We start from the raw sequence: 24,948 nt of genomic DNA, 5'->3' as shown, positions 1-24,948 counted from the left end.
GACTAAGACGCTGAGCTTGTTGATTGAAAAGTCGGCAGTTCAGCGGTTCGAATCCCTAGCGCCACATAACGGGGCAAGCTCCCGTTACTTGTCCCAGCTTCTGCCAACCTTCAAAAGCACATAAAAATGCAAGTAGACAAGTAGGGACCACCTTTAGTGGGAAGGTAACAGTGTTCCGTGTTCCTTTGGTGTTTAGTCATGACGGCCACGTGACCACCGAGACGTCTTCAGACAGGGTTGACTCTTCGGCTTTGAAACGGAGATGAGCATCGCCCTCTACAGTCGAGAATGACTATCACAAATGTGCAAGGGGAACCTTTACCTTTTTATACCATGGAAAACTTTGTAGAGGTCCTTGAATTGCACCTGGAAGCCTATAGTAAGCAGTGTATCTCATAAAGGTTCCACCACCTATGCCTCTATATTCTGGACCAGCGACAGCTTCTGAGTTGTGTTCAAGGGCAGCCCCACCTAGAACACATTGCAGTAGTCCACATCTGAAATGCAGTAGTCCACATCTAAATCACCTCCGTGGCTGTTTGGAAGGCCTCCCAGTACAGAAACATTTTATGGATAGAGGATGAATCCATCCAAGCACTTACCTATGCCAGCTACCACTTTCTCTTCAAACAGGAGCTCCAAGTTCAGGGAGACCCTCAAATTGTGAACAGGTCCCAATAAAAGAATGGAAAATGTTCAATTCAAAGTGGTCTGAATACTCACAGCTGCTCAACGTTGCTAGGGTCGAGTCTGAATCTATCCCACCCTGTCCAGGTAGAAACACACTGGGACGAGACTTCAAAAATTCACTTTGTTGATCAGGGATGTAGGTACACATCTTGGTATCACCTTTATGTATATACTCTTCCCAAATTATGTAGATATGATGTACTTATGTGGATATTAAATTGGAGGGGCTAAATATCCAGATGTTTACAACTCAAATCTGGTATCCCAATGTAACAGATGTTCTGGTCTTCACCTTTTAAGTTTCTAGATGAATCCTGTCCCAAGTTATGTAGATTATCATATATTTACATGGATATTAAATTGGAGGGGCTAGATATCCAGATGTTTACAACTCAGATCTGGTAGCCCAATGTAACAGATGTTCTGGCCTTCACCTTTTAATTTTCTGGATGAATCCTGTTCCAAGCCGATGGACATCAGCTGCTACTATGCTCTCAGATACCATGTTATAACCTGCCGGCCCCTTCTAAAGCCAAGATAAAAAAACCCTATAGTTTAAAAGGATAATAATATTTCACTTTTGTTGCCTGAAAAAGAGGAGTTGTCATTCTCTGCTATTCATTTCAATCCTTATCCATTCTAAACATTGGAAACAATGATGTTCTGGTTCTACGGTAGCCTGTTCCTTTTCTAAAGAAGAATTGTTTTGTGACTGTAACATGGGTCTATCCTGAGTGACCCAGTGTACCATCTTAACAGGCCAGCCCTGGACCTGTTTGACCTCATGTATCCTTACTCTTGTCAACACCATCATCCACGGTAGAGAATGGATTCCTATATGTCTCAGTTGGCCACAACTTGTGAGTGCATCACCCATAAAACGTACACTCGAGAGCCTCCGAAATTCGGATGACCGAACGCCAATCTGCGCTGTTGACCCTCATGGTGTGTTCCTAATTTTCTTCCTTGGCTGCTAAAGTTCTGTGTGTCTAACTTTTCAGTTTAAATGCACTTGGTGAAGCAGAGAAATTTCGGGGTGGGGATAAACCTTCTTCTCTTGGGTTCCAGAAGGTAAGAAGGAAGTTCGGAGCCGAGCCGACACGCTAAGACCTGAATGTTCTAACAACCGTCATGTCACCAGTTTTCCTTTCTTCTGGCTGTCTCGTGTACAGTACTGTGCGTTTTGCGCTCTCAATGGTTGTGACTAGCATTGCCGTCACTTCGCAGGAGTTGTGTGTTATCTAACCCTTTCTCTTGTCGACCTTCTTTGCATGCCTCCGAATACAGCTAGCTGTGCGATCGATGCATGTCAAAAGAAGCCTAATCTCTGTTTTTCGTCTCTCTGTTACCACCAGGCCTCCTGAACCCGTTTACAGCACTGTGAACAAATACTGTGATAAGCCACCTTCTCCTAGGCATTATTCCCCTGTCGAGTGTGACAAAAGCTTCCTTCTTTCAGCTCCCTACCCCCACTACCACATAGGCCTGCTCCCTGACTCTGAAATCATCAGGTACTGCATGTGCTTATTCCTCATTTCCACATGTGAGAATGCATGGGTGTCGCGCGAGGGCAGAGGAGATAGGCTGTACACACCGCACACGTTGTACGCCCGCCTCTCCGAGACTCTCTCTTGATTGATGTGAAACACCATCACTCTCAAATCAAGAAAGTTCCGTTGGGAGAGCTGGGAACCCTGGTGGCCTCTGAACCCGTTGGGGTGGGACCTTACCGAAGGTTGGAAGTTGCAGGTATGGCTCCGCGTGCCACCTGTGGCACCCATGCCATGGGTTCGCCATCACTGATGTAGGATATCTGCATGCAGACTCAGCAATGCAGAAAGCTCAGGGATGGATTCAACCCAGTTCAGACCGGTTTGCCCGAACTAGTAGCGACCTGGTGACGTCACAATGACATCACGGACCCGCTTTGGTCGGTGCCGGTCTGTGGGTGCTGCCATCTCTTCTTTTTTTTTGAAGTTTTTGAATTTATTTTTATGATTTTTTTTTATTATTACAGTGATACCTTGTCTTACAAACTTAATTGGTTCCGGGATGAGGTTCTTAAGGTGAAACGTTTGTAAGACGAAACAATGTTTCCCATAGGAATCAATGGAAAAGCGATTAATGCGTGCAAGCCCAAAATTCACCCCTTTTGCCAGCCGAAGCGCCCGTTTTTGCACTGCTGGGATTCCCCTGAGGCTCCCCTCCATGGGAAACCCCACCTCTGGACTTCTGTGTTTTTGCGATGCTGCAGGGGAATCCCAGCAGGAGAATCCCACCATTGCAAAAATGAGCGCTTCGCTGGCAATGGAAGTCCAGAGGAGGGGTTTCCCAGCGAAGGGAGCATCAGTGAAATCGCAGCATTGCAAAAATGCCGAAGTCCTCAAAACCCTACCTCTGGACCTCTGTGTTTTTGCGATGCTGCAATTTCACTGAGGCTCCCCTCGCTGGGAAACCCCACCTCTGGACTTCCGTTGCTAGCGAAGCGCACATTTTTGCACTGCTGGGATTCCCCTGCAACATCACAAAAACACGGAAGTCCAGAGGTGGGGTTTCCCATGGAGGGGAGCCTCAGGGGAATCCCAGCAGCGCAAAAACGGGCACTTCGCTGGCAACGGAAGTCCGGAGGCGGGGCATCCCAGCGTTGGCGGTGTGTTTGTAAGGTGAAAATAGTTTGGAAGAAGAGGCAAAAAAATCTTAAACCCTGGGTTTGTATCTTGAAAATTTTGTAAGACAAGGCGTTTGTAAGACGAGGTATCACTGTATTTTTTTTCTGAGCATGCACAGGAGCCGAGTTTCCAGCACGGTGCATGTCACCGCCATCTTGTTTTCAGCTTCTTTTGCCGGATTTTTCAGCACTGAGCATGCAATGGTTTCTAACTTACCTCGCTACTGGTTCGCTTCCTCCCGTGCCCAGACAGCACATCCGTGCGGCGTGGGAGAAAGCGAATCGGTAACAAGGTAAGTTAGAGATCATCCCTGAAAAAGCTCTCGGGAAACAGGCACATAATATTGAAGGCCTTCATGTTTTCTAGTGTAAGTCCCTATAAGTTTATTGGATTTATATGCTACCCCTCTCATAGGACTCGGGGCTGCTTACAACATTTGAAAGAGACAATATATATCAAAATCCAAATACAGTGTTCCCTCGATTTCCGCGGGGGATGTGTTCCGAGACCACCCGCGAAAGTCGAATTTCCGCGAAGTAGAGATGCGGAAGTAAATACACTATTTTTGGCTATGAACAGTATCACAAGCCTTCCCTTAACACTTTAAACCCCTAAACTGCAATTTCCCATTCCCTTAGCAACCATTTAGATTATTACTCACCATGTATATTTATTAAAGTTTATTTTAAATTTTTTTATTAAAGGTGGATGAAAGTTTGGCGATGACATATGACGTCATCGGGCGGAAAAAACCGTGGTATAGGGGGAAAAACCGCAAAGTATTTTTTAATTAATATTTTTTTAAAACCGTGGTATAGACTTTTCGCGAAGTTCGAACCCGCAAAAATCGAGGGAACACTGTAATTAAAATTCAAAGTTACAACTAAAAATGAAAGAACCACTTAAAATACATACATAACCATTCAATGATCCAACTCACTACACATTCATCAGCCGGGGGGAGAATCTAATGACCCCAAGCTTGGTGGCATAGGTTAGTCTTTAGACTCTTGCAGAAGGCGAGGAGGATGGGGGCAAGACTGAATCTCCAGGGGGAGCTGATTCCAGAGGGCCGGGGTCCCTACAGAGAAGGCTCTTCCCCTTGGTCCCACCAAGTGACATTGTCTAGTTGACAGGACTTGGAAAAGGCCAACTCCGTGGGACCTCACCGGATGGTGGGATTCATGCGGCAGGAGTTGGTCCCAGAGGTAACATGGTCCGATGCCATGTAGGGCTTTGTAGGTCATGACCAACACTTTGAATTGAATCCAGAAACCAATCAGCAGCCAATACAGACTAATTATCCATTAGTTCATGCTATATTTTCTGTTCTTTCATTCGTCATCTTCATTTCTGTATTCCATTCTCTCCTGGTGGCAGTTGTTTGTTTGTTTTCTGTTTCTTTCTAATATTTACCGATAGCTGTCTTTTAGCATGCTATTAATCTGCATGGAACCGTCAATCTAGGCATGATTGTGATGACATTTACATATACAGTGGTACCTCTACTTACAAACTTAATTGGTTCCATGACCGGGTTCTTAAGTAGAAAAGTTTGTAAGAAGAAGCAATTTTTCCCATAGGAATCAATGTACAAGCAAATAATGTGTGCGATTGGGGAAACCACAGCCCTGTTTCCTCCCAGGAGATTCCTAGAGAGGCCCCACGGAGGCTTCTCCCTGCCTTTTCTGGTTACAGTTTCAAAGGCTCGGGTTTGTAAGCGGAAAATGGTTCTTGAGAAGAGGCAAAAAAATCTTGAACACCCGGTTCTTACCTAGAAAAATGCGTAAGTACAGGTGTTTGTAGATAGAAGTACCACTGTATACTGTATGCAGAGGCAGCCCAATCCCATCCATCAAGGTTTTCTGCCAAAGATATTATAATTATAATTGCTCCCCTCTGGAAAATAACTTGCCTTTAATTGGTTTTCATGCCAACCCCTTCCCCCTCCCTAAAGATTTCAAAATAACCAGCATTGTTTTTTGAATGAAATGAGGAACCAAGGATGGGCAAGCAACTTCAAGTGGCATATTTTACATCTGAGATAGGAAATATAGTCAAACTCTCTTTCAATATTTCAAAGTTCCATGTGGCTGTGTATTTGACCAGTTAAAATCAGAAAGGGAGAGAGAAATCAGAAAGAGAGATAGAGGGAGGGAGGGAGGAGGAGAGAGAGAGAGGGAGAAGAAGAGAGAGAGGGGAAAAGGAGAGAGATTACATTGCGATAGACCAGTGGTTCTCAATCTTTCTAATGCTGCGACCCCTTAATACAGTTCTTCATGTTGTAGTGACCTCCAACCATAAGTCTAGCGTCAACAGATCTTTAAACTGATTGGCAGGAAGGTCAGAGGGACACACCCACTGTAAATGCCTAATTGGTCAGATTGTAAAAATATGTTCCGAGGCGCCAGGATAGAAGCTTTAGTGCCTAACACCATGGGAAATTTGTCTTTTCCCACGGTCTTAGGCGACCCCTGTGAAACGGTCATCCAAAAGGGTCCCGACTCCCAGGTTGAGAACCACTGTGTTAGAAAATGTGATGACTGAAGGAGTTGTTTAAGAATAGAATTTGCTTCTGGGGTTCTGACATATGTTTCGGGAATCCACATATGTTTTTGCTAAGAGTAAGATTTGTCTGAATTTGAAAAGCAAAGCAACCTTGCTTAATACCTGGATGGGAAACCATTTCAAGACATTTCAGAGCTGTAGATCAGACTTGGATTTATTTTAAAAATTGTGGAAGAATTTTTCAAGTTTTCAAGAAGAGACTGCGCAACCATTTGTCTTGAATGGTATAGGACAGGTTCTGCTGCTTAAGTTGGGCTAGAAGACCTCCAAGGTCCCTTCCAACTTTATTCTATTCTTTCCTCTATAACAACATGAGCATTTCCATGTCAACCACCAGAAGTCCAGTTGGACTTTTACTAAAATACAGTGGTACAGTGGTACCTCATCATACGAACTTAATTGGTTCCAGGAGGAGGTTCGTAAGGTGAAAAGTTTGTAAGATGAAACAATGTTTCCCATAGGAATCAATGGAAAAGCAAATAATGTGTGCAAATCCTTCAGGAAAATCCCAAACTTTAGAAGGGAGGCGAACAGAGGGCAGGGAGGAGCAGCTAAAGGGGGCGGGTGGAAGAAGCAAGGCTAGGCTAAAGGGTGAGTGGGAAGGAAGAAAGGCAAGGGGGGCGCCCCTCCCTTTTCTTTCTTCAAAAGAGACACCGTTTCAGTGCCTCTGCAAGCACCCTGTTCTCTGCAAAATCTTTCCTCCTCCAAGCCGTCCCTCCCTTTCTTCAAAAAAGGGGGGAAAAGAAACCCCTTCATCCCAGCAGCAGCTGCTTGGGTTCGTAAGGTGAAAATAGTTTGGAAGAAGAGGCAAAAAAATCTTAAACACCGGGTTCGTATCTTGAAAAGTTCGTTAGAAGAGGCGTTCGTAAGATGAGGTACCACTGTACTTCAGTACTCATCATAAATTGATTCCAAGAGGCATAATGAATACCAAAAATGTTATGTAACCCACAGAATCTTCTCCCTGCCTTTTCCAGCCCTGTTTCCTCCCAGGAGATCCCTAGAGAGGCCCCACGGAGGCTTCTCCCTGCCTTTTCCGGCCCTGTTTCCTCCCGGGAGATTCCTAGAGAGGTCCCATGGAGGCTTGTCCCTGCCTTTTCCGGTTACAGTTTCAGAGGCTCGGGTTTGTAAGTGGAAAATGGTTCTTGAGAAGAGGCCAAAAAAAATCCTGAGTACCCGGTTCTTATCTAGAAAAGTTTGTAAGTAGAGGCATTCTTGGGTAGAGGTCCCACTGTATATAGCTAATATACGGCTCAATGTATTATTACGGGAACTCAGGAAATGAATACAATAAGAAAGCAGATTTGTTGTATAATGGAACCCGAGTAGCGGCGCATTATACTTTTCATCTTGAGGTTATAATATTCAGTCCGCACTTTGGAGTGACTTGAGTGGGGGGAAAGAAAAAGACAAGAACACTCAAGTATTGAAAGCTCTAAAAATATTCAAGATTCATAAATTACTTGCCATCAAGGTAAAATTGCAGTGTTATCTTTATTGTGAGCCTGTTTTATTTCTGGACACTGGATAATGGTATATTTGAAATGCTGCTAGACTTAAGGGATAATGTTAAACGTCCCTCAATTGAAGCTCCATTCTGAATCATTGTCCTGGGTTGAGAAATCCAGGTTCCCGGGGAACACTGTGAAACTGGTGCTTTGCTGTTCTTCCCAATCTTGTCTACAGCCCTGTTACTGGTTTCCCGTTCATGTATTTTGCAGGCTGGGGAGGATTGGGCAGAATGATAGCTAAGAGTTAGAATGAGCTAAAATATTGCAGTTCGTTCCTTTAGAAAGCATGGGTGGATGGGTGGATGGATGGATGCATAGGTGGATAAGTGGATGGATGGATGGATGGATGGATGGATGGATGGACATGGAAGGATGGACGGACATATGGAGGGTGGGTGGGTCGGTGGATGGATGGATGGATGGATGGATGGATAGGCAGGTAGGTGAGTGGGTGGGTGGGTGGTGGCTAAAGCAATGGAGGGCTAAATTGATGAAAACTAAATTAATGGATGGATGGATGGATGGATGGATGGATGGATGGATGGATGGATGGGTTGGTTAGGAGGATGGATGGAAGGAAGGAAGGAAAGAAGGATGGATGGAAGGAAGGAAGGAAAGAAGGAAGGAAGGAAGGAAGGAAAGAAGGAAGGAAGGAAAAAAGGAAGGAAGGAAGAGGAATGGATGCATGGATGGATGGGTGGGTGGATAGATTGATAAGTGGATGGATGGCTTGATGGATGGATGGATGGATAGATGGATGGATAGGTATGTAGGTAGCTGAGTGGGTGGTGACCAAAGCAAGGGATGGCTAAATTGATGGAAGGCTAAATTAATGGATGACTGGATGAGTGGGTGGGTGGGTGGGTGGGTAGGAGGATGGTTGGATGGATGGATGGATGGATAGATGGATAGATGGATAGATGGAACGAGGAATGGATGGAGGAATGGGTGCATGGATGGGTAGAAGAGTGGATGGATGCATGGATGGGTGAATGAATGGAGGGCAGGAGGAAGGGAGGAAGGGATGAAAGGATGGATGCATGGATAGGTGGATGGATGGATCAGTAAGTGGCTAAAGCAATGGATGGCTAAATGGAAGGTTAAATTGATGGATGGATGGTTATTCCATAAATTGGCAAGGTTGGCAATCCATCTCTCTACCTTCCAGATGGAAAAGTAATGCCAAAGGTATACGTTTCATGGCCAATACATCAAAGAGGCATATCCTATTTCCCCCAAAAGGAGTTTTTTGACTTGCATTATGTCAGAGCCTCAACCTCAACCGCCATGACCTTATTTCATGTTTCTTGTCCTCTTCAGTCTCATTGGATGCACAATTATTCCACCTGCATCCACATGGCATCTCCAACTACCTGCTTTTTAGATGAACCCAACCACTCCATGCTACTTTTATTAATTGCTTTTCCCTTTCCCTTTTCACTTTTCCTTTCCATGCAGTCATTCCAGGCATGGTTCTGTAACCCAGCTTCCCACTGTGAACATCCAGAGGACCATGTCAATAGAAGGGTAAGGAGGAACCAATATTATAATGTTTGGATCCTTGCCATTGACATTTTGCTGAAGCTTATTTTTTTCCCCTCATTCATAACCATTGAATCTACATGTACACTATATCCTGAATACAGTGGTACCTCGACATATGAGTTTAATTCGTTCCAGACCCGAGCTCGTATGTCGATCAACTCGCCTCTCGAACGAATGCCTTTAGACTTTGTTTTTCCGCGCCGAGATAACCAGAAGTGAGGATTCTTGCGCCACCTAGTGGAAGCTCGGCTCGTATCCTGAATTTGAGCTCGGGTGTCGAACAGAAATTTTGTTCGCGTCGTGGCTCGTAACTTGGAATACTCGCATGTGGAGCAGCTCGTATCTAGAGGTACTACTGTATAGTTTATTATGACATATATGCTGCCTTTTTTTTCCTTTAAGACAGGGGTCTCCAAGCTTGGCAACTTTAAGCCTGGCGGACTTCAACTCCCAGAATTCCTGAGCTGACATGATAGGCTCAGGAATGCTGGAAGTTGAAGTCCAAAGCTGGCTGGGGAGTTCTGGGAGTTGAAGTCCGCCAGGCTTAAAGCTGCCAAAGTTGGAGACCCCTGTTTTAAGAGGTCAGGATGGTGTGTCCCTAATCTGTTTGGTATTGAAGAAAAAAAATCAGAATGGTTGATTTTGCGCCAATCACTAGGAGACTGTGAGTTCTAGTCCCACCTAAGATATGAAAGCCCATTGGGTGATTTTCGCCTAATCACCAACAGATTGTGAGTTCTAGTCCCACCTTAGGTGTGAAAGCCTGCTAGTTGATTTTGACCCAATCTCTAGGAGATTGGAAGTTCTAGTCCCACTTTAGTTATGAAAGCAGGCTGGTTGATTTTGCCCCAATCACCAGGAGACTGTGAGCTCTAGTCCCACTGTAGACATAAAAGCCGGCTGGATGACTTTGGCCCAATCATCAGGAGACTGAGAGTTCTAGTCCCACCTTTGGTATGAAAGCCCACCGGGTGATTTTGGCCCAATCACTAGAAAACTGTGAGTTCTAGTCTCATGTGAGGTATGAAAGCCCACCGGGTGATTTTGGCCCAGTCTACAGGTGACTCAGAGTTCTAATCCCACTGTAGACAAGAAAGCCAGCTGGATGACTTTGGCCCAATCACCAGGAGACTGTGAGTTCTAGTCCCACCTTAGGTATGAAAGCCCATGCAAATGCAAGTAGAGAAATAGGTACCATTTCGGTGGGAAAGTAACAGAGGTCCGTGACATCATGCTGGTTCATAACCACAGAAATGTCCTCGGACAGGACTGGCTCAATGGCCTTGAAACAGAGATGGAGTCCATCCCTTATAGTTGACAACTTTTCCTTCTAAAATTCAACCGGAATCTGCTTTCCTCTTTCCTGTTCCCTTTGTGGCGATTGTTCTCTGTCCTGTCCTCTGGAACAACAGGAGCCGATCTTGACTTCCATCAAAAGAGATCCTTTTCATTTCTTTGAAATCTACTCTTATCTTCAGCCTCAGTCCTCTCCTCTCCATCTCAAACTTCCCCAGCTCTTTCATCTTCATGCAACATAGTTACAATATTTTCTCGGAGTATAAGATGCACTGGAATATAAGACACACTTTATTTCTGGGGGAGGAAATCTGCCTAGCAGGTATTCATCTAGCCTGGTCAGCTTCAGCACATTATTTTATCCCCTGGTTAGGGCTTAAAAAAACATTCTTTGGAGCAAGTAGCAATGAAATAAAGCCTGCAAAGACTTAGGGGTGGAAAAAAACATTCTTTGGAGCGAGTAGCAATGAAAAAAAGCCTGCAAAGACTTAGGGGTGGAAAAAAACATTCTTTGGAGCGAGTACTAATGAAAAAAAGCCTGCAAAGACTTAGGGGTGGAAAAAAACATTCTTTGGAGCGAGTAGCAATGAAAAAAAGCCTACAAAGACTTAGGGGTGGGGAAAACATTATTTGGAGCGAGTAGCAATGAAAAAAAGCCTGCAAAGATTTAGGGCTGGAAAAAATATTCTTCGGAGCGAGTAGCAATGAAAAAATACCTGCAAAGACTTAGGGCTAGAAAAAACATTCTTGGGAGCGAGTAGCAATGAAAAAATACCTGCAAAGACTTAGGGCTAGAAAAAACATTCTTGGGAGCGAGTAGCAATGAAAAAATACCTGCAAAGACTTAGGGCTAGAAAAAACATTCTTGGGAGCGAGTAGCAATGAAAAAAGCCTGCAAAGACTTAAGGCTGGAAAAAACATTCTTTGGAGCGAGTAGCAATGAAAAAAAGCCTACAAAGACTTAGGGCTGGAAAAAACATTCTTCGGAGCGAGTAGTAATGAAAAAGCCTGCAAGCCAGTAAGCGGCGGGAAGATCATTAGCACCTCGTTAGGGCTGGAAAAAACAATAATAATAATAATAATAATAATAATAATAATAATAATAATAATAATAATAATAATAGCACCTAAGACTAAGTGATGTAGCGGCGAATTATGTTTGCTGATCCCAGTAAAGTGGCCTTTTGCAATTGACAGATGGAGATTTTGTCAATTCCGATGATTTTCAAATGTCCGCTGAGATCCTTTGGCACTGCGCCCAGCGTGCCAAGTACCACTGGGACCACTTTCACGGGCTTATGCCAGAGTCGTTGCAGCTCGATTTTTAGATCTTCGTATTTCACTAATTTTTCTAGCTGCTTCTCCTCAATTCTTCTGTCCCCTGGGATTGCTATGGATCATCAAAAGAAGCATGGTGGGTTTACAAAGGGTGGAATTGGCCGTGAGTGGTGTTGTTCTAAACAGAATTTGGGAAAGACTTATTTAATGGCGCGTATTTTGTCTAAGGCATATGAGTAGCCAAACAATTTCCTTTTCTCTTTTTCACAGGGAGCCTCGGAAGGTTGTTTTACATAAGGGCTCGACGGGGCTTGGTTTCAACATTGTAGGAGGCGAAGACAGAGAAGGCATCTTCGTCTCCTTCATCCTAGCAGGTGGACCAGCTGACCTGAGTGGTGAATTGCAGAGGGGAGACCAGATTTTGTCTGTAAGTAATTACAATCTCTTCTTCTTCCTCTTCTTCTTCTTCTTCTTCTTCTTCTTCTTCTTCTACTACTTCTTCTCCTCCTCCTCCTCCTCCTCCTCCTTCTCCTCCTTCTCCTCCTTCTCCTTCTTCCCCTCCTCCTCCTCCTCCTCATTCTTCTTCTTCTTCTTCTTCTTCTACTTCTTCTTCTTCTTCTCCTCCTCCTCCTCCTTCTCCTTCTTCTCCTTCTTCTCCTCCTCCTCCTCCTCCTCATTCTTCTTCTTCTCCTCCTCCTTCTTCTCATCCTCCTTTCTTCCTCCTTCCTCCCCCCTCCTCTTTATCTCTTCTTCTTCTTCTTCTGGTGCGGTTTTCTTTGGGTTCAAGAAAAGGTTGGATTTCTATACTGAGCAAGGTTTCCGTGTAACTTTTGAAACATTCCAGGTAGCTGAGTCAAGTCCTGGTTTTTTTCTTTCTCTCAATGATAACTAAGCAGAAGATAACCATAGTTATGTTTCTTCTTCTTCTTCTTCTTCTTCTTCTTCTTCTTCTTCTTCTTCTTCTTCTTCTTCTTCTTCTTCTTCTTCTTCTCCGCCTCCCCCTTCCTTCCTTCCTTCCTTCCTTCTGTCCTTCCTTCTTCCTTTCAAATTCTAAGCCAAAAATTTAATTCAGAACTGTTTTTTTTTAATTGTACAATTTTTTTGGTTATGTATCAAATTTCTATATTCACAGTAACAGTGTACCATTTGGGTATAATCTCTACAATCTGTATTGAATATAGATAAAAAATCTTATACACGTAGTAGTTGTAGCTATACCTATTCATCTTCATCTTCACTTATCCTTGTTGAAAATTTGGCTTTATTTAATTAGGCCCTCTGTTCAATGTTATCTATAATCCATTAATAATATCCAACATGATAAACATCACATTCATCACCATTAACTTGCAAATATTCATAAGGTTTATTTATTTATTGAGATACGATAGTTAGATAGATAGATAGATAGATAGATAGATAGATAGATAGATAGATAGATAGATAGATAGATGATAGATAGATAGATAGATAGATAGATAGATAGATAGATAGATAGATAATCAGGTAGCTAGAGGTGATAGATAGATAGATAGATAGATAGATAGATAGATAGATAGATAGATAGATAGATAGATAGATAGATAGATAGATAGATAGATGATAGATAGATAGATAGATAGATAGATAGATAATCAGGTAGCTAGAGGTGATAGATAGATTAGATAGATAGATAGATAGATAGATAGATAGATAGATAGATAGATGATAGATAGATAGATAGATAGATAGATAGATAGATAGATAGATAGATAGATAGATAGATAGATAGATAATCAGGTAGCTAGAGGTGATAGATAGATTAGATAGATAGATAGATAGATAGATAGATAGATAGATAGATAGATAGGTAGGTAGGTAGGTAGGTAGGTAGGTAGGTAGGTAGGTAGGTAGGTAGGTAGGTAGGTAGGTGATGGATGGATGGACGGACAGACTGACTCATTCATTTATTCATTCATTCATTCTTATAGTACAGTGGCTCACTGACTTGTTTCAGTGCTTTTGGTCACTGAATGACTTGTTGTAAAATACACTGCTCAAAAAAGTAAAGGGAACACTTAAACAATGCAATATGACTCCAAGTAAATCTATGAAATCAAACTATCCATTCAGGAAGCAACACTGATTGACAATCAATTTTATTGTGTTGTCAGCACATTCAACTTTGTACAGAACAGCTCCTGTGGATTTACCAACCATGCCTGCTGGATGTTTGTTCCAAGGATCTACTACTCTTCCAGTCAAATAATATTTTCTCACGTTGCTTCTGATCTTTCCCCCAACTAACCTCAGATTGTGCCCCCTTGTTCTTGTGTTCACTTTCCTATTAAAAACACTTCCCTCCTGAACTTGATTTAACTTTTTCACATATTTAAATGTTTTGATCCTGTCCCCACTTCGCCTTCTGTCCTCCAGACTATGGAGTTCATTCTAAATGGTCACTACATGAATTGTTGTAAGGCGAGAGCTACCTGTATTTGCAAGGCCATGGTTTTGAAGAGGACCCAGGATTAGTATTCTGTTATTCTCCTTCTTCACAAGAGATTGGACCCTCCACTCTTTTTTTGCAGCCTTCAGCAGGGCTAAATTAAAACTGAACAAATAAAGACCAACTCTGCCATCTATCGTTAGGAAATGTCTTCCATTCCTCCCAGCTGTGGCTTTAGAGAAGCTTTGTCAGACTTGGCTTTCTGTTTTTTTAAAAGAAAGTTTTTTCCCCTCCACTATATAAAACATACACTGCTCAAAAAAAAATAAAAATAAAGGGAATACTTAAACAATACAATATAACTCCAAGTAAATCAAACTTCTATGAAATCAAGCCGTCCACTTAAGGAAGCAACACTGATTGACAATCAATTTCACAGGCTGTTGTGCACATTCAACTTTGTACAGAACAAAGTATTCCATGACAATATTTCATTCAAGTCCCTTCCAACTCGGTCATTCTGTTCAGTTCGGTTCCATTCTAAGAGATCATACTAATTCCTTCTTCTTGCAGCACTCAACCATATCCTAAAATGCATTAGATTTATCAAGGGGACGAAAACATCAAGGTCATATTACAAAATTTCATCGTAAGCACGCAGTTTGAAGGTCGAGGGCTATATTACACCCTTCAGGGCCTGTACAAGTGGCTGCCAAACTGTAGGTTTAATCAGGGCCATGGGAAATTACAAAATAATCAGGAGACGCCATCTACCTCATTCATTTCATTTTAATCAAGTTTTGTTTAGTAGTGACCTGTTTGTTTATTATTTGGGGAGACATAGACTCCTGGCATGCTGGTTAAAGGCCAAATCTAGCCTTAATAAAGGTTGCCCGTCTTTGGAACACATATACATTTGGTCTCTCTTTGAGAGTTTCCTTGATTAAATTCATTCATTCCATTCCATTTCATTTTCATTTATTTAGTTTGCCAAACATGTACAAGATAACAGGTATAAGTATAAACATGGGCCAGATTATCTCTGAGACCACCTTCTGCCGCACGAATCCCAGGGACCAGTGAGGTCCCACAGAATTGGCCTCCTTAGGGTCCCATCGACCAAACAGTGTCGGTTGGCGGGACCTAGGGGAAGAGCCTTCTCTGTGGGAGCCCCGGCCCTCTGGAATCAACTCCCCCCAGAGATTCGCACTGCCCCCTCCCTCCTTGCCTTCCGAAAGAGCTTAAAAACTCATCTTTGCCGCCAGGCTTGGGACTCTTAGATCTTCCTCTGACCACTGAATGCCTTAAGTATGATTGCTGAATGTTTGGTTACTAAGTTAATTTTTTAGGTTAATCTTCTCTTTCTAATTGTTTTTAATATTGTAGTACTAATTGGATTATATTACTGTTCTTTTTTTATATGTGCTGTGAGCCGCCCCGAGTCCTCGGAGAGGGGCGGCATACAAATCCAATTAAATAAATAAAAATAAATAAATTATACTTGTATTTTTGGAGTATAAGACGCACCTTTTTACTCCCTAAAAGAATCTGAAAATTCAGGTGCGTCTTGTACTCTGAATGTAGCCTTTTTCCCCCCAGCCCTAGCTAGCTGCTACCAGCTCTTACCTTGCAGGCACTTTCATTGTTTCTCTCTGTGAAGAATATTTTCCAAGCCCTAAGTCTTTGCAGGGTTTTTTCATTGCTCTGCTTGATCTGAATAAGTTTCTTTCTAGCCCTAACCAGGTACTAACAATGTTCCCAGCTCTTAGCAGCTTGCAAGCCCTTTCATTGTTACTCTCTGCAAAGAATGCTTTCCAAGCCCTAAGTGTGCAGGGGTTTTTTTCATTGCTTTACTTACTCTGAATGTTTCTTTCTAGCCCTAACCAGGTGCTAATGATGTTCCCAGCTCTTAGCAGCTTGCAAGCTCTTTCATTGTTACTCTCTCCAAATAAGGGTTTTTTTAAAATCCCTAACCAGAGGATAAAATAATGTGATAAAGCTGACCAGACTAAGGATGCTAGCCAGATGAATACCTGGTAGGCTGATTTCCCCCCTTATTTTCCTCCCCAAAAACAAAGGTGTGTCTTATACTTCGAAAAATAGAGTAGATATGAACATAGTAAATGGGTACAAATAAATGGGGACGGTAGGACAGGGATGGTAAGCACACCTCTTACAGACCTCTTAGGAATGGGGTTAGGTCAACAGTAGACAGTCTAAGATTAAAGTTTGGGGGCTTGGGGGAGAAACCACAGAATCATGTATTGTTTTCCTGGCATTGACTTCTCTGTTGCTGAAGTCATATTTTCTGCAATCGAGTTTGAAGTGGTTTATATTGCATTGGCATCCTTCAGTCTCAAAAAACCATGGTATTATGCTCTGGATTCCCCCCGAGCATGAAACATAGAAACATAGAAACATAGAAGCATAGAAGCATAGAAACATAGAAACATAGAAACATAGAAACATAGAAACATAGAAACATAGAAACATAGAAACATAGAAACATAGAAACATAGAAACATAGAAACATAGAAACATAGAAACATAGAAACATAGAAACATAGAAACATAGAAACATAGAAACATAGAAACATAGAAACATAGAAACATAGAAACATAGAAACACAGAAACATAGAAACATAGAAACATAGAAACATAGAAGACTGACGGCAGAAAAAGACCTCATGGTCCATCTAGTCTGCCCTTATACTATTTCCTGTATTTTATCTTACAATGGATATATGTTTATCCCAGGCATGTTTAAATTCAGTTACTGTGGATTTACCAACCACTTCTGCTGGAAGTTTGTTCCAAGGATCTACTACTCTTTCAGTAAAATAATATTTTCTCATGTTGCTTTTGATCTTTCCCCCAACTAACTTCAGATTGTGTCCCCTTGTTCTTGTGTTCACTTTCCTATTAAAAACACTTCCCTCCTGGACCTTATTTAACCCTTTAATATATTTAAATGTTTTGATCATGTCCCCCCTTTTCCTTCTGTCCTCCAGACTATACAGATTGAGTTCATTAAGTCTTTCCTGATACGTTTTATGCTTAAGACCTTCCACCATTCTTGTAGCCCGTCTTTGGACCCGTTCAATTTTGTCAATATCTTTTTGTAGGTGAGGTCTCCAGAACTGAACACAGTATTCCAAATGAAGCCTGGGTAGGCTAGTTTGGAGAATAGACCCAAGCGGCAGTTACATTACATTAATACATTAAGTTTGTATCTATTGTGTGCTTGTGTATTGTTGCAGTCGATGCTTGAAGTAGTTATTAACAGGTAGCACGTTGCAGCAGATAATTTTGTGTGCTAGTTTTTCATTTATTTTTTTAAAAATAATTTAATTTTTTGTGTGATAATTTTGTGCGCTAATGGTCCACACTAAATTGGTGCTAGATATGAGATAGCAGAATTCAAGTGGGATTGAACTTAGGCTTCTAGGGAGAATGAAAATATCCCAAACTAATTTCTCTCTTGGCCCCCGCACCCTACGCCCTCACTCTGCTTATCCTTCTCCTACTGAACACCTCCATGGGAGGGGGGGGCAGATTGTCTTGTCAAAAGATAAAAGATGCAAAAATAGCCAACAGAGAGTCCACTTCTGTTAGTAACCACACCTTCAGAGGAGAATCAAGTACCATATATGTACAGAGTGTGGTTCAATTAAAAAAAAAGACCTTAAAGTCTAATGTTCCTACTTCAGGACCATGGACAGCTGCAATAATATATGAGGGTCGCCCAAAAAGTAATGCACCGCATTTTTTTCCTTCAACAATTATTTATTGAACACAATGAAACTTACGCACAAGAAAGAATGATGTTTCTTCTATACTCCCTATTTTTCTACATAATCTACATTCCGTTCTATGACCATCCTCCAGCGAGACACAAGGGCATGTATACCCTGTCGGTACCACTCCTTGTTCTGGTCACAAAGCCATTTCTGCACTGTGCGAATCACATCTTCGTCATCCTCAAAATGTCTTCCATGACTAACTTCTGCTGACTGTCGATTCTCCATAAATTGTACACAAACATTTGTGAATGTTCCCAACAGTTTCTTTCTCCGCAGTGAGAGAGTCAATGATGCACACTATTTGTAATGTACATCACTTACAGACACCATTTCAAAACACTGCTGCAGCTACGTTATCAGTCTGAAGAAATGCAAAATGTACACATGCAATTCCTGACAATTCAAGTAATGTACATTTGTACCTCTACTTAAGAACTTAATTTGTTCCATGACCAGGTTCTTAAGTAGAAAAGTTTGTAAGTAGAAGCAATTTTTCCCATAGGAATCAATGTAAAAGCAAATAATGCGTGCAAACCCATTAGGAAAGAAATTAAAGGCCATAGAACAGGACGGAGATTACGTGGAAAAATACGAAGTGTAGAAGAAACATCATTCATTATTATTATTATTATTATTATTATTATTATTATTATTATTAATTAGATTTGTATGCCGCCCCTCTCCAAAGAATCGGGGCAGCTCACAACAATAATAAAACAATGTTACAGTGGAACAAATCTAATATTAAAAGAGAAGAAGACATATAAAACCCTATCATTTAAAACCAAACAACACATATATACCAAACATAAAGTATAAAAGCCTGGGGGAGGTGTCTCAGTTCCCCCATGCCTGGTGGTATAGGTGGGTCTTGAGTAGCTTACGAAAGACAAGGAGGATGGGGGCAGTTCTAATCTCCGGGGGGAGTTGATTCCAGAGGGACGGGGCCACCACAGAGAAGGCTCTTCCCTGGGGCCTGCCAAACAACATTGTTTAGTCGACGCGACCAGGAGAAGGCCAACTCTGTGGGACCTTATCGGTCGCTGGGATTCGTGCAGTAGCAGGCGGTTCTGGAGGTACTCTGGTCCAGTGCCATGCAGGGCTTTAAAGGTCATAACCAACACTTTGAATTGTGACCGGAAACTGATTGGCAACCAGTGCAACCCATTAGGAAAGAAATAAAAGCTCAGAATTTGGTTGGGAGGAAGAGGAGGAAGAAGAGGAAGAGGACAGTTGCTGCCAAAGGAAGAAGGTGAAGTGAGGGGAATCAAAAAAGTCCAAAACATTAAGGCTTAAAAAAAAGAGGGCCGAGGAGGAGCGTGCGCCTCCCATGCACCCAGTGCGAGGCTGCCTCTCATACACTGCGCCAGAGAGAGAAACTCAGATGGGTGAGAGGGGGAAACCTCCCTCTCCTTTGACTGAAAGGCGGCTGCTGCTGCTTCCTGCTTCCTCTTCCTTCCCATGCTGATGGGCTCCCCTCTCCTCTTGCTTGCTCCCTTCCTTCACTGTGGTGACTCCTCAGTTTGGCTGAAGCCAAGTTTTACCTTTCCATGCCCAGACACTCCATGAGGCAACCTCACACCAGATGTATGGGAGGCAGCGCGAGGGAGTCACCACAGCAAAGTGATTTAGTCCCTCTCCAAGTGCCCAGAGAAAGGAAAATGCTTCATTCACTCTGGGCTGCCACTGAAAAGCTCCTCTGGCAGCCCAGAAAAGCCCGAGATGGCCAGGTTTAAATGAGGAATGGCAGGAAACTGGCCGGGCCTTTGTGCCGCTCTCAAATTTCCTAGGAAATTTTTCCGGGCTTCGGTTCTTAAGTAGAAAATGGTTCTGAAGAAGAGGCAAAAAAATCTTGAACACCCAGTTCTTATCTCGAAAAGTTCTTAAGTAGAGGTGTTCTTAGGTAGAGGTCCCACTGTATATTTAAAGTTTCTCATTCGTACCATTACTGTAGGCTGGGGGAAAAATTGTGGTGCATTTCCAAATCTCTAGGCAGTGGTGCAGTCATAAAGCTGCTGTCACATGACCGTTTTGCTCATCAATGTTTAATTCCAGCCATCCTGGTTGCCATCATAACCACTTAGAGAGGGCTGTAAAGCACTGTGAAGCAGTATATATATTGGTAAGTCTAAGTGCTATTGCTAGAATAGGTTTTACTTCATAAATATTCCCTTAAATTCCACAAGGTGGCAGCATAGGATTGGTTCCTCTTAGAGTTTGGGCTGCAGGAAACCTGAATAACTCCAGGTAACTTTTTGATATGACACAATTGAAAAAAACAATGCTATTCCCAAATGGTGACAGCTGCGAGGAAGGCACTCCCCAAACACTGGAAAGAAAAAGGGATGGTGAAGTTTTTTGGGGGTAGAATTTTTTTTAAAAAAATTCTCTCTCCACATACATTCATACAACCCAATATACCTTCTATGGTGGTACCTCTACTTAAGAACTTAATTCGTCCCGAGACCAGGTTCTTAAGTAGAAAAGTTTGTAAGTAGAAGCAATTTTTCCCATAGGAATCAATGTAAAAGCAAATAATGTGTGCAAACCCATTAGGAAAGAAATAAAAGCTTGGAATTTGGGTGGGAGGAGGAGGAAGAAGAAGAAGAGGAGGACAGTCGCTGCCCAGAGTGAAGGGAGCGTTTCTTTTCTCTGGGCACTGGCAGAGGTTTATTCCCTCTCCAAGCATCCAGAGAAAGGAAAATGCTTTGTTCACTCTGGACTGCCAAAGCCTCCTTAAGCACCACCAAAAGGCTCCTCTAGTATCCCAGATGGCCTGGATTAAAGGGGGAATGGCAGGAAACTTTGTTGCCCATGTTACACCAACACTCTGCAGTCTGCATTGGTTGCCGATCAATTTCTGGTCACAATTCAAAGTGCTGGTTATGACCTTTAAAGCCCTTCATGGCATTGGATCAGAATATCTCCGAGACCACCTCCTGCCGCACGAATCCCAGCGACCGATTAGATCCCACAGAGTGGGCCTTCTCCGGGTCCCGTCAACTAAACAATGTCGGTTGGCGGGCCCCAGGGGAAGAGCCTTCTCTGTGGCGGCCCCGACTCTCTGGAACCAGCTCCCCCCCAGAGATTAGAACTGCCCCTACTCTCCTTGCCTTTCGTAAACTCCTTAAAACCCACCTTTGTTGTCAGGCATGGGGAAACTGAGATATCTCCCCTGGGCCTATACAATTTATGTATGGTATGCTTGTATGTATGTCTGCTTAATAATGGGTTTTTTTAAAATATCTTAAATTGTAAATTATTAGATTTGTTTTGAACTGTTTTTATTGTGTTGTGAGCCGCCCCAAGTCTACGGAGAGGGGCGGCATACGAATCTAATAAACACAAACACAAACACAAACTGGCTGGGCTTTCGTGCCGCTCTCAAATTTCCTGGGAAGTTTTTCCGGGCTCGGGTTCTTAAGTAGAAAATGGTTCTTAAGAAGAGGCAAAAAAATCTTGAACACCCGGTTCTTATCTAGAAAAGTTCTTAAGTAGAGGCGTTCTTAGGTAGAGTTACCAATGCATTTCCAATACAATAAAATGCAATATTTTGTTAGTGACTCATATATAATCACAAAAATTCTTAATTCAGACCTATTTGATTTCTACATAGATCATTTTTCCTTGTTGCAGAACTTTCTAATTTTGTCATCCAGCTACCCCAATTATTATCTTCTGATTAAAAGTTACACACTGTTGGCTTTTCTCTTTCCCCCTGCAGGTCAACGGGATTGACCTTCGTGGTGCTACACATGAACAAGCGGCCACCGCCCTCAAAGGAGCCGGCCAGGTGGTGACCATTATAGCACAATACCAGCCTGAAGGTAGGCTTGAGACCCAAATTGCCAAAATACAAGTCTTTGGGGGGGGGGAGCATGGAAAGGTTATCTTTCAAATGCCAGACCATTTTTTGTTCCAACGTGACCTCTGCCCTTCCTCCTTTGTATTGTCTGCTAGCTTTGAAAGCTTTACTGGGAAGGAATTAAATTCTTTTTTTTAAATAAATTTTATTTACATATATAAATTAATGACAATACAAAAGACAAGACAATCACATGAAATTAAAAACATAATAGAAAGCGGGCAGGTGTGTATAGTGGTATAAATTTATGTATATTCTCTATAGCCAATTTGTAGATAACTTAATAATCTGAATTGCTTATAAAATAACAAAAAATAGAAAAGAGTATAAGAGAAAAAAACTAGAAAAGAAGCGAGTAATAGTCTTAATTATTTACTCATAACTTTATCTTCTATATACATTAGACCAGTGTTTCCCAACCTTGGCAACTTGAAGATATTTGGACTTCAACTTCCAGAATTCCCCAGCCAGCAAATGCTGACTGGGGAATTCTGGGAGTTGAAGTCCAGATATCTTCAAGTTGCCAAGATTGGGAAACACTGCATTAGACTTTCACCAGGTAGGTTTCTTTTGCATAGTTAGAAATTTACAATTTGTTTGGCGGGTTTGTTCTTTTTTCAAGCCAGTGGTAAAATAGATTTCAGCAATTATAACATTGAGACTCCTCATTGCCTCTTAATTATAATGTCAATTTAACCATTTCTGCACATTGTGTAATTTTCTCCAGTATTAGCTCTTCCTGTGGTATTTCTTCATTTTTCTACATTTAAGCAAAAGCTAATCTACCCGCAGTAGTAATGTGAATAATCAAATATAAGGAGTTTTTGTTGAGGTGTTGCCATAGGATTCCTAAGAGAAAACATTCTTGGGTTTTATCCAAATTTACATCTAGAATTTCATCAAGCCAGTTTCCTATTTTTCACTCTGCCAGTGAAAATGGGCTCCCGAGCTCCGGTTTCAGCTACGATGGCCTCCTGCTGCCGTCCACCAGCAAAAACAACTGAAAATGGAGCTCCGTTTCTGCGAGAAGAGGGCGGTCCTTTGTTGTGTCCAGGTTGGCCCCCATGAGCCAGATCTAAGCACCACCGCAGGTCATATTTGTCTGGTGGGCAATTCAGACCAAAGCATTCCATGCATGCGCAGAGGGTAAAAGAACCCAAATGATAACACCCAGGGGCGAAATACCATTAACCGCCAGTACCGGTGTGCTGCAGGCACAACTTGGGTTCTCTTGCATACGCGCAGGTCCCAGCGGGCATGCAAGAGAACGGGCTGAAATCTCAAGAAGGGATGCACTCACGCATGTGAGATTTCATCGGGGGGGGTTTTGCTTCTGCTCATGCGTAGAAGCAAAAAATCTCCGAAATCTCACAAACACGAGCGTCCCCTTGTGCGATTTTGCTTCTGCGCATGAAGCAAAAATACACTCAGATGAATGTGCGCACACACAAAACTATTCACTACTAACTATTCACACACACACTATTCACTACCAGTGCAGCGTCCTTTACCCTACCGGTAGCAACCCACTACTGGTGACATCCGGGCGTGTAGGCAGAACCTCACGTTCCCTTCGCGACTGGGTCTCCATTGACTGACAGGCACGAATGAACCAGAAGCATTTCACCCCTGATGTCTTTTATTCTATATTCTGTAATGTTAGAATTCTCTTCTTTGTACTTGGCTTCTTATTTATACTACAATATTCTAGTTTTCCGGGCTACTGTAACTGCTGTTGTCTTTTATTTTATTTTATTTTATTTTATTTTATTTTATTTTATTTTATTTTATTTTATTTTATTTTATTTTATTTTATTTTATTTTATTTTATTTTATTTTATTTTATTTTATTTTATTTTATTTTATTTTATTTTATTTTATTTTATTTTATTTTATGTGGCCGGGGTGGTGGCTTATAGGTCATGTGACTGGCTTAAAGTTGGCCAACTTGACGTCACTCACGTCAAGGGTTTGGGTTAGGGTTAGGGTGCCTGGCCTCTCCATCTATTTACAATTACTGAACATCCCAAATATACTCTTTAATTCTATGTATACAGTGTTCCCGCGATTTTCGCGGGTTCGAACTTCGCGGAAAGTCTATACCACGGGTTTTCAAAAATATTAATTAAAACATACTTTGCTGGTTTTTTCCCTATACCACGGTTTTGGATTGAAGATTTTAAATGTTTAAATTCTGAATGGTTACTAAGGGAATGGGAAATTGCAACTTAGGGGTTTAAAATGTTAAGGGAAGGGTTGTGATACTGTTCATAGCCAAAAATAGTGTATTTACTTCCGCATCTCTACTTCGCAGAAATTCAACTTTCGCGGGCGGTCTCGGAACGCATCCCCCGCGAAAAGCGAGGGAACACTGTATATCCCATATGTGTACATAGAATAGAATAGAATAGAATAGAATAGAATAGAATTTTATTGGCCAAGTGTGATTGGACACACAAGGAATACAAATCTAATAAATAAATAAATAAATAAATTTGTCTTGGTGCATATGCTCTCAACGTACATAAAAGAAAAAGATACATTTGTCAAGAATCATGTGGTACAGCACTTAATGATACATATTATATGCATATAATATGATACATACATATTACACGCAGGCACACAGAAATATACATTATCTACTATACAAACTGTATGTAGGTGCACACACGCATAGCTCTTCTAAAATTATACACATTCAACCTCATTTACTGCGATAGGAAAAACATACCCAGATGCCAGAAGACCAAAAAAAGGAAAAAATTCAAAAATTTTCTACCGGTTCTGCGTACCTGATCAAAATTTTTCTACCGGTTCTGCGTACCTGATCAAAGTTTTTCTACCGGTTCTGCGTACCTGATCAAAAATTTTCTACCGGTTCTACGTACCTGATCAAAATTTTTCTACCGGTTCTGCGTACCTGATCGTACCTGTAGGAACCCATCACTGGTTCCATCTAGCAGAATATGAAGATATTTTTTTTTCTTTTCTGTACCGAAGATAAAAACTCGAGGGGTGCGAGTGTTTCAATCCATCTAGTAAACTTTCCGTTGAAAATGTCGCCGTGCATAGCTTTATTAGTGTCTCCAGGAATAAATCAGAAAAGGATTCAGACCTTTGAATAACTTTGACTTGCATAAAAGACATAAACCATCAAGTGCAAACAGGCAAGGGAAATTATTTAGGACACGGAGCGGTTGAACCTGCTGATGTGTCACATCATCTTAAAAGCACGGATGGTGGCGGTAGGCACTATTTTATTTCAAGAGGGGATTAGGTTTCAGAGAATCT

The 24,948-nt window shown here is 41.9% G+C and overlaps 1 protein-coding gene across 7 annotated transcripts in view; it reads left to right on the top strand.

Moving 5' to 3' along the window:
* Positions 1 to 24,948, top strand: part of DLG2 (discs large MAGUK scaffold protein 2) — a 1,028,485-nt gene that overhangs the window by 852,623 nt on the left and 150,914 nt on the right. For 3 of the 7 annotated variants that reach the window (XM_070749573.1, XM_070749578.1, XM_070749574.1), the window contains 4 exons: positions 2,046 to 2,201; positions 8,897 to 8,965; positions 11,828 to 11,984; positions 21,514 to 21,616. In XM_070749573.1, coding sequence (XP_070605674.1) covers positions 2,046 to 2,201; positions 8,897 to 8,965; positions 11,828 to 11,984; positions 21,514 to 21,616 — 485 coding nt within the window. The remainder of the gene's footprint in view (positions 1 to 2,045; positions 2,202 to 8,896; positions 8,966 to 11,827; positions 11,985 to 21,513; positions 21,617 to 24,948) is intronic. The other 4 variants (XM_070749575.1, XM_070749579.1, XM_070749577.1 and 1 more) reach the window with 2 other exon arrangements.

Source organism: Erythrolamprus reginae, chromosome 4 (assembly GCF_031021105.1).
Source record: "Erythrolamprus reginae isolate rEryReg1 chromosome 4, rEryReg1.hap1, whole genome shotgun sequence".
NCBI classification, from domain to species: Eukaryota; Metazoa; Chordata; class Lepidosauria; order Squamata; family Dipsadidae; genus Erythrolamprus; species Erythrolamprus reginae.
The sequence above is the reverse complement of the archived record's forward strand: the minus strand, read 5'-3'. Positions and strand labels throughout refer to the sequence as shown.